Here is a 10224-nt window from a genome sequence, read left to right on the forward strand (position 1 = left end):
GCTTAGAATAAACTCTGTGGAAGGAAGTACAAAAGATAACGATCCAATGAACAAAGTTGTAGAAACATCACTGCTGCGATCTTCAACATTACTGGTAATGTTAAAATATTTCCTTCATCCTTAAGATGCTAGGCACATGAATGAGAAATTCAAGATAAACCCATGGACTTTTATGGGGCAGGTGAAGGAATTGCAGAGTCAATGACCAAACTTTACATCCCAGCATTGTGTGTGGAACCAAGGGGCCCTGTAACATCTCAAGAAAGCTGAAAGGAATGTTCAATGAGCCAGAGTTTAACTATTTATTTCTCTCCCGTACAGTTATGGACGGATTGCCAAGTGCTTTACAAGCCAACATCTAAATTAAAAAATAGAGTTCCCTCAAGTCCAAATTTATAAATTATAAACAATCTTCTCCCTCACCAGAACATTTACACAGAATGATCTTTCCTGTTTCACTAAAATGAATAATTTGATTCATACAAATAGGCAGGATAAAGATGGTTGTACGCAAAAAGACTTGCACAATCGGCCCAGTGTATCTTAGAACATGAAGTGTAATGTGGTTGTAGATGAATGGTGTAATTCAGAGACAGACAAAATAACATATTTCGAGTTGAATTCTTGCCTGGTCAAGGCCAAGTGATTTGGGGACTTGACAAGCAGCCTGTGACTAAATGGAACACCCAACATCAGCTGCAGGCTCATATAAAGGAGAGAGAATAACAAAAATCAGCAATCATAGTCATCAGAGTTGGTCTTGAAAAGACAATCCCTCAGCTGTGAAGATCGCAGTTGACTGGGGTAACCTCATCAGTACCCAATGTCATTAGCAGGTGAACCACCAGGGCACAGTATAGTTGGTAGGGAGTGATGTGGTCATTGATCAGATAACATACGTCACTGAATCAGGAATTAAGATTGGGCACCGAATTGATGAATTACTGGAATTAAGACCATTACTTGGGAACCATGTGGGTAATCAGAGATTGTAATATCAGCCAATTATGTTAAAAACTATTTCAATCTCACAGTTCAAATGATCCACATGATGTCAGTTAATTCTTTCATTGTCCATTTTCAGATTCTGCTTTGCAGATTTCAGCACAACATTTGCGTTGTCACAGGACCTCTGGATCCCATCTCTGCAGCAGCAATAGCTCAATCCCCTCCCACAGTAAACTTAGGTCGACTCAGAGGAGGAGGAGTGCTACCCTTTTGCTCCAACGATGCAAGTGTTGATTACGGCAGGCTGAAATATGTAAAGCAGAATCTGGAAATGGAGAAAGAAAATATTTACCTTTCAACTGCCCAGTGTATGTTATTAGGTTCTTAACAGGTTTAACGGGATGAATACGGAGTGATTGGAGCCAGACCTTACCATCACAAAATAAGCAGCAGGCCACATGGGAGAGAAGCGAGAAGATACATCTTCACCCAGAGGTAGTGAATCTTTGCAATGCTCTATTCAATAGGTTGCGGACATTCAATATCCGAGTTTATTTGAGGCAAAGATAGGTAGATATTTGGATATATTAAGGGAATCAAGAGATACAGGATTGCAACAGGAAAGTGGCTCTGAGGCAAAAGGTCTGACGAGGTGATTCTGGGCTTGGCTACTAAGCATTTAGAAAGACGGTGCTAAACTTCCTAATGTGACGGAGGTGGTTTACGTTCATTTGTAGTATACCGGACATCATTGCTTTTACACAGCATACGCTTCCTGGGTTTGCTCTGGTATGATAACAAACACAAGAAATGGAAGCTGTATTAAAAATGAGAGATAATACATTTCAATATGACATGAAAGAAGACTTACAGTTCTGTGGTCACAGAAAGGATGTCTTGCACAAATAAGTAGAACTGAAATTGGATAAAGAAAACACAAAACGTGCTGGAGTAACTCAGTGGGTCAGGCAGCATCTCTGGAGAACATGGTCATGTCCCTCAATGAATCTGAACATACTGATATATGTGGCAATGGGGAGAAAGTGGACCCCATAAGAAGCCGTTCAGAGTGCTCCGTCTGCTCTTCATTTCCGGGATGTGGTTGGCCAAATCCAACATTTGGAGAGCCGGGCTCAGGCTCATCCCAAAAGTTGCCCAATGGCACAAAGCAACATCAGTGCAGAAGAGAGGGCTCGTGGTGGAGGAGGTGAGAAGACGGGAGGAGGCAGAGGGACACGTCAATGCCAACGCCAAAGCAGGGCCAATGGACTAACTGGGAGAGCCTGGAAAAGAGGAAACTCAGCTGGCGTGACAACTGGCAAATGGAGGGATCTCGGGCAAGTTTTGTCATCAGATCCACTTATGATGCTCTACCATCACCCCAGAACCTGAAGCAGTGGTTGGGAGAAGACCCCGCTTGCTCCCTTTGCCAATCACTAAGGCACATTTTAACAGGATGCACTACGAGCCTCGCCCAAGGGTGTTACACTTGGCGGCATAACCAAGTTCTCAGACAGCTGGCATCAATCCAGGAACAGAGGCGACTGACCACAAATGCTTCCCAACAAACATCGGAAGGAAATGTCCACTTCGCAACATTTGTACCAGCAGGCCAACCTCCAGTGCACCAGATAACATCAAAGGATGCAAGCATTCCGCAGCCTGCTCGGGATTGGAACATGGATGTGGACTTGGAAAAGAAGTTTGTGTTTCCCCCAGACATTGTGGCTACAACACTCCAGCCAGACATGGTCCTGTGGTCTACAACAGCCATGTTAGCACATGTTGTGGAATTGACAGTTCCATGGGAAGATGGTGTTCAAAAAGCTTATGAGAGGGAAAAAAAACAAGTACTCTGAACTGGCAACTGAAGCTGCCCAGAATAGCTGGAAGACCAAGATTTTCCCTGTAGAAGTGGGATGCAGGGGATTCGTTGCTGCATCTATGACGAGTCTATTGAAGAAAATGGGGGTGAGGGTCGCGCCCTCCAACAAGCAATCAAGTCATTGTCAAATTCAGCAGAAAAAAAGCAGCAATTGGCTTTGGATCAAAAGGAAAGACAACAATTGGGCTGCAAGATGAAATCAGGAGGGTGAGGAATTGACGGGGTGTACCTGGGATGCCAGGTATCACCGTTGAGCCCTCGAGAGATGTTGTGGGCTTATCAATGAAACGTCAAAGGAGGAGGGTTCCCACCTGATGACCCCGATGACATACCTACCCTGCCTATCACCACTCCAATCCCACTGCCAATATCAAGAGTGCTGACTTACTACAGGGATGGAAACATCAAGCAGCATCTCTGGAGAAAAGGAAAAGGTGACGCTTCGGATCGAGACCCTTCATCAAACTCCAGCACTTTGTGTCTATTGTAGCGGCACCTGCCTCGGACACGTGACCATGGGGAGGGATTTTCACGCGCTATTCTGGGCGAACTATTCATTCAGTTCACCACCGTTGGTTGTGGCAGCAACACTGTTATTTAGCTGCCTTAAGACCATCGTTGTTTTCGTTTAACTTTCTTAATAAAGTATTTTGGAAATCAACCTACCGTCTCGACTATGCTAAACTGGTGACCCCGACGCGCCCAATTGATATTGGACGCCGACATGCAGGACGCCGCAGGTCCCGACGCCATTCCCGATGCTCATCAGAGAGGCGTCAGCCTCAAATTGCCGGTGTTCTGGCCCGGACAGCCTCAAGTGTGGTTCACGCATGTGGAGGCGCAGTTCCACCTGCGCCATATAGTAATGATGAGACTAACTATTTCCACGTCGTAGGGGAACTTATGCCTGGAGACAGCTTCCCGATTGCTGCCTTTCCTGCAGAACCCGCCCGCGACCGTCAAGTACGATGGCCTCAAGGCCCTCCTCCTGCACACTTTCAGGCTCAGCCGCTGGATCGCGCCACCCGCTCCCTGCACATGGACGGGTTGGGCGATCGCAAGCTGTCTGTGCTCATGGCCAACATGCTTGCTCTCATGGATGGCCACCATCTGTGCCTGCTTTTCGAGGAAACATTTTTAGAGCAAATGCCGGATGACGTCCGCCTCATGCTCGTGGGCGTCGATTTCGCCGACCCCCGACAGCTCGCTGAAAGGGCAGGCGAACTTTGGCTGACGAAGCACCAAGATGGCGGTGCCATTAACCATGTGTCCGCGCCAGCGCACCCTTTGCCTCAGTGTGACCGCAACGACGCCCCTCCCACCGGACACACAGCTCAGCGTCGTCGTCGAGGTCGACGGTCCATACCCCTCCCTGCTCTCTGACTTTCCTGAGCTCCTCACACCCCGTTTCAGCGGGGCAGCCCTTAAACACGGGGTCGTGCACCACATCCCCACCGTGAGCCCTCCAGTGCATGCCTGGGCGCGCCACCTCCCGCCGGACAAGCTGCGCATCGACGGGATGAGTTTCAACTAATGGACGACATGGGGAACATCCGGTGGTCGGACAGCCCATGGGCCTCCCCACTACATATGGTCCCAAAAACATCTGGGGGGTGGAGACCTTGCGGGGATTACCGGCGTCTGAACGCGTTGACCACGCTACCCAGTGCCCCATATTCAGGACTTCTCCGCACACCTTGAGGGCAACGCTTTCTTTTCGAAAGTTGACCTTGTCCGGGGTTACAACCAGATCTCCATGCACCTCGACGTCCCGAAAACCACGACAATCACCCTGTTCGGCCTGTTTGAATGGCTCCGCATGCCCTTCGGGTTGAAAAATGCCCCGCAGGCATTCCAGCGGCTTATGGACCAGGTCAGGCAGGGCCTGCCTTTCATGTTTATTTATCTGGACAACATCCTGGTCACCAGCCCCTTGCAGGACGAACACGTCGCCCACCTTCAGACCCTGTTCCAACGCCTCCGTGAACACGGCCTCGTTATTAACCCCGCAAAGTGCCAGTTTGGCCTCCGCTCCATCTCCTTCCTGGGGCACAGCGTTACCCCCCCAGGGCGCTGCCCCACTACCCGAGAAGGTCGAGGCCTTTCGGCACTTCCCCCGGCCGCTCACTGTGAAAGGGTTACAGGAGTTTGTCGGCATGGTGAACTTCTATCACCGTTTCGTGCCGGCAGCTGCTAACATCAAGTGCCCCCTAGTCCAGTGTCTGGCGGGTAAGCCGCAGGAACTCGTGTGGTCCTCGGAGGAGGACGCGGCATTCTAGGGTGCCAAGACAGCCCTCACCGTGGACGCCGTGGTGGGAGGCGTCCTGGAGCAGCTCGTAGACGACAGCTGCTGCCATTTTTCAGCCGCCAGCTGCGAGCTCTTGAATGTAATTATAGCGCCTTCGACCGCAAGTTCCTAGGATTGTATCAAGCTGTAAGGCATTTTAGGTTTTTTTTCTCGCCCTGGGAAAAATCTCCGATCCATGGTCTGCCAGCCAACAGCAGCACCTCGCCTATATATCGGAGTTTACTATCGACATCCGACATGTTGCGGGTAAACTGAACGTTGTTGCAGACATCTTGCCCCGCCCCACTTTTCTATCCGTTTCAGCTATCGACCACGGCGTCGACTATACCGAGCTGGCGGCGGCGCAGCGCGCTGATGCAGGTATGGAAGGCTACTGCACGCCATTTCTGGTCTTCAGCTGGCTGAAGTGCCATGAGGAGCTGCTGGCACCATGGTCCTGTGCGACGTCTCCTTGGGTCGGGCCCGCCCCATTGTCCCTGTCAGATGGCGACGCTGGGATTTCGGGGTGCCGTCTGGCATTTCCACTGACCGGGGGGCCCAGTTCACCTCTGCCTTGTTGTCTTCCCTGGCCCAGCTCTACAGCACCCAGTTGCATCATACAACTGCCTACCACCCGCAGGCCAACGGGCTGGTCGAACGTTTCCATCGGCACCTCAAATCGGCGCTGAAGGCTCGGCTCACAGGCCCGAACTGAGTAGACCAGCTGCCGTGGGTCCTCCTCGGCATCCACACCGTCCCCAAGCAAGATTTGACTGCTTCCTCCGCCGAGCTGGTGTACGGTTCGGCTCTGCGGGTGCTCGGGGATTTTCTCGCCGCCGCCTGCAGCCAGGCAGTTTCAGCCCCAGCGGTGCTGGCGAGAATCTGGGAGTGGGTGAGCACGTTGGCCCCCATTCCCATTTCCCAGCACGGTTCGCCTGCGGTGCACGTGCCGGCGGTTTTGCGGGTCCCCTTGCCCCGTTGTAAAGGTCGTCCATCAGCCATTCCGCCTGCACCGCGCTTGCCTGTTTCCCCAGCCCTGTAGTTCCTGTTCTTTATGCCCCGTTACCTGATCCTGGCCTTGTTTCGCCGGTCCCCAGTGTTACGCCCGCCCCGCCTACACTGACCACGCGTTCTGGTCATTGTGTCTGGGTCCCCGCTCGGTTCCGTACCTCGGATTCTGGGGGGGGTCCTGTAGCAGCACCTGCTGGTACCTTGGGGTAGTCGAACCCTTCGATTGGCTACCTCGGACATGTGACCGTGGGGAGGGGTTTTCGCGCGCTTTTCTGGGCAAACCCATTCATTCAGTTCACCACCGTTGTGGTAGCAACACTGTTATTTAGCTGTCTTAAGACCATCGTTGTTTTCGTTTAACTTTCGTATTAACGTATTTTGGAAATCAACCTCTCGACTCCGTTAAACTATCACCTATTACTATTCATATGCGCAACTAACTGCCAACACAACATGACAGCCTTATTAGAAATAAGCGTGCCTATTTTCACACTCAATATCTGGTCAGTCGAGATGGTATGATATAGTGGATATATTGGCATAATAACCAGAAAGACAGTATATGTGGAGGGAGAAACAGAATTAATGGTTCAGTTCGATGGCCTTTGGGTAGAGCTGTGGGCAGAACATTTAGGAAGATGTACATTTAACTCCTGATTGATCAACAATGGAATAAACTTTAAAGAAATTACTGCCCACCAATCCATGAGAAACCACAGATAGTAGTTCACAGCAACCTTTGAAAAAAATACAGGCGAGTTGAAGAAATTATGAGGAAATGTTCTTCCAGTTCACAAACAAGATTTACCCAAGGGCACCATTTAGATATGTGTTTAGTCCTCAGTCTGATTGCCCGCAGAACATTTGCAGTGTATGACCAACTTCTCCAAGTGCTGATAATCTCAGTCCTCTGAAAATTGGTGACAAACTGTACTAATGATTTAGAGGGTGTAGCCTGATTTCAAATTACTGGGCATGAAAAGGATAATCAGGAAGGAAGCAGTTTGCCACATGTATTCTTTCATGTTACAAATGGAATGGAGGTTTGGATACAAATCTGGGAAGAAACTACAGGCAAGGTAATTCCAATCAATGTGTGCAGACACGGGGCAATATCAGGGAGAGTTGTGCCTAGAACTAGAATTAGAGCTTTAGTTACATTTAGTTTAGAGATACAGTATCGAAACAGGCCCTTCGGCCCACCGAGCCTGCGCTGACCAGCGATCCTCATACACTAGCACTATCCTACACACTAGGGACAATTTAACCAAAGCAAACTAACCTACAAACCTGTATGTCTTTGGAGTGTTGGAGGAAACCGGAGCGCCTGGTGAAAACCCACGCGGTCATAGGGAGAACATACAAACTCCGCAAAGACAGCAATCAGAGTCAGGAGTGAACCCGGGCCTGTGGCCCCGTAAGGTAGCAACTTGTGCCGCCCAGTTAGTTACATTGGGGATAAAGTTACAGTGAGTCGAGTTAAAAGTTGTGCAGGTCTGTTAGAGCACAAAAGCTGCAGGATTGCCTCATATCTATTAAGGCTTATAACTTCGTTATAATGTAATTCCTTTGTAGGTTCTTGCAATACTTTATATTACCTCATATTAGTAATGGTGTTACTTGATTTCAATAAACTTTTAAAAAGAGTCCTGAATTGAGCTGATTTCCGAGTCTTGGCACAGATGCTCAGGAGAGATAATCATATAAGTGAATGGCATTGACAGAAATGAAAGTTTTTGGATTTTTTATTTATAAGCCCATCCTGATATGAAAGATAATTTGCATACAAATGCAAAATCTAAAAAAAAGATAAATTAATGGTCACCAACTTCAGATATTAAGTATGATAGAGTACAGATAAGTTCCGACATCCTTCAGTTACTGCTAAGTTAATCATTTATATCAGCTGCCATAGACATTGCAAGAACGCTAGCCATTGTTATTATTAGATAAGGAAGGAAACCATTTTGTGCATCGAGTCAATTTTCGCTCAACAGCAATCCATCAGTCCCATTCCTTCACGCACATGTGCCCATCAATGCTTTTTGTTTCTATAACCTGACACTTACACAAAGGTGGCGAATTACCTGACATCCAGCAGGTCTTTGGGTGGTGGGAAAAAAAACATTCATCCGAAGGATAACCACATTGTTCAGGAGAGATTGTATAAACTCTCCATACGCCAAATTGATCTGGATCGCTATTGGTGTGGCTGCACTATTTGCAAAACAAGTGTGCTGCTCTTATCTCGAAGTTGCAACAATTGTGTGATGATTACTGCTGTGTGATTGTGAACTACCACAGACTTCACCCTCACTATTTGTCTGACACCTCAGAACAACATTAGTGCAATCAAGCCGTCCACCATGCATGGATAAAGGGTACAACATTCAGTGCAAGATATAACATTGAAGTCAAATAAAGTCTGATTAAAGATACATCAAAGGTCTCCAATGAGGTAGATGGTAGGTCAGGGCCACACTAGCTGATGAGAGGACTGGCCTGGTAACAGCTGGGTAAAAACTGTCCCTGAATCTGGAGGGATGCGTTTTTAAACTTCTGTACCTCTTGCTTGATGGGAGAGGAGAGAAGAGGGAGTGACCATGGTGAGACAGGTCCTTGATTATGCTGGCGTGAAGTGTAGATGGAGTCAATGGAAGAGACGATGTCCTGATTTTTATTAAGGATCATAGCTACACTTATCTAAGCAAATTTAGGATTATCTGCCACAGTTTGACAACCCTTGTAGATGGTGGAATGGGCTTTGGAGAAATCTGCTGTTTAATAGCTCACTGAAGGATACTCAGCTGTCCACCTGTTCTTGTAGCTCTTGCATTTATGTGGCTAGCATTGATAATTTTCTGCATCATTTCTGATATTGATAGTGGGACAATTTGACGATGGTAATGATTAAGGGGGGGGGGGGGGGGGGGGGGGAGAGTAGGTGGCTAAATCTACTGAGAGCATCCTCCTAACCTTTTTATGCTCGGATCACGGAGTACAAAGGTCCCACAGAATATAAGCTCTTGATTTTATGCCACAAATACAAACATATTAATTTACAGCCATTTTACAAATCAAAAGAAAAATTCTGCGCTCTGAATTCAGTTGAAAGTATGCGGAAACCAGTGAGTCACCAAGTTACAGCTTCTGAATGTGAGACAATCTTGTCTCTGTAAACAGTTGATACGAGAACTAGTAGATATTTATCACACAGCATTGAGTAAGCAAAGTTTTGCGGCATTTGCTCAACATAACATTACTCTTTCGGTAAAACTGAAGCTCAGGCACAATGTGCGGTCAACGCATTCTTTCTAATTAAGGCACTCACTCACATACCCACCTTCGATAGATTTGCCAATGCTATACAAGTTGGTAATTGACGGCCAGGATGTGTGGACTCGCTGTAAAAACGATTCCAAATCTTTCGCACTGTGGTGTTTGAATTCCAGAGTGATCACAGAGGGAATCATCGCACAAATCCACAGAAGACTTATACTTGCCGGCATCTTTCAAAAGATTTTCTGAAAGTGTAAAAAAAACACAAATTGTAGTATCAGCTCGTTCACCAAATATCCGTTCTCGCTGGTTACTTGACAAGCGGAACGTTTCCCTGTAATGATGTGATATCCTTGTCCTTTATCTTTAAGTATTATTCTCTTGTTCAGGGAACCCCTCCACAAAATAACTGGCAGAAGTGATCCCTACCGGTTTATTCTTCTTTGAGCGCCTAATGCAACATACAGTGTGTTGATGGTTTGGTGGCATGTGTTATAAAGCAAGCTGCTCTTCACAGTCGCCGCCCAGCTCCTTTGATTGACGGAGAAACCAGCCATACCTTCTTAAGTCGTAAACTAGCAACCAACCCGGCGAAAATCAATTCACACAAAAAAATATCTCCTCGCCCAAACCACCCAACACATATTCCAGAGATCAGACCTGAGTTTTGTTGTTAACAATGTAATTAGTAGAAAGCTGTGTCAGGAGTCTTTCCATTGACCACAGAGTTAATTACACGCGGATGGTTTCATTGGGCGTAGATAAACACAAAAAATACTGGAGCGACTCGGCGGGTCAGGCAGCACCAGGCAGA

General features: G+C 47.5%; 1 protein-coding gene across 1 annotated transcript in view; it reads right to left on the reverse strand.

Moving 5' to 3' along the window:
* Positions 1 to 9941, reverse strand: part of cpm (carboxypeptidase M) — a 49359-nt gene extending 39418 nt beyond the window's left edge. The window contains exons 1-2 of the mRNA XM_033038146.1: positions 9840 to 9941; positions 9475 to 9655 (exon numbers count right to left, since the gene is read on the reverse strand). Coding sequence (XP_032894037.1) covers positions 9475 to 9640 — 166 coding nt within the window. The 5' untranslated portion in view covers positions 9641 to 9655; positions 9840 to 9941. The remainder of the gene's footprint in view (positions 1 to 9474; positions 9656 to 9839) is intronic.
* Between the last annotated feature and the right edge of the window lie 283 nt (positions 9942 to 10224).

The sequence above is a fragment of the Amblyraja radiata genome, chromosome 19 (genome assembly GCF_010909765.2).
Source record: "Amblyraja radiata isolate CabotCenter1 chromosome 19, sAmbRad1.1.pri, whole genome shotgun sequence".
NCBI classification, from domain to species: Eukaryota; Metazoa; Chordata; class Chondrichthyes; order Rajiformes; family Rajidae; genus Amblyraja; species Amblyraja radiata.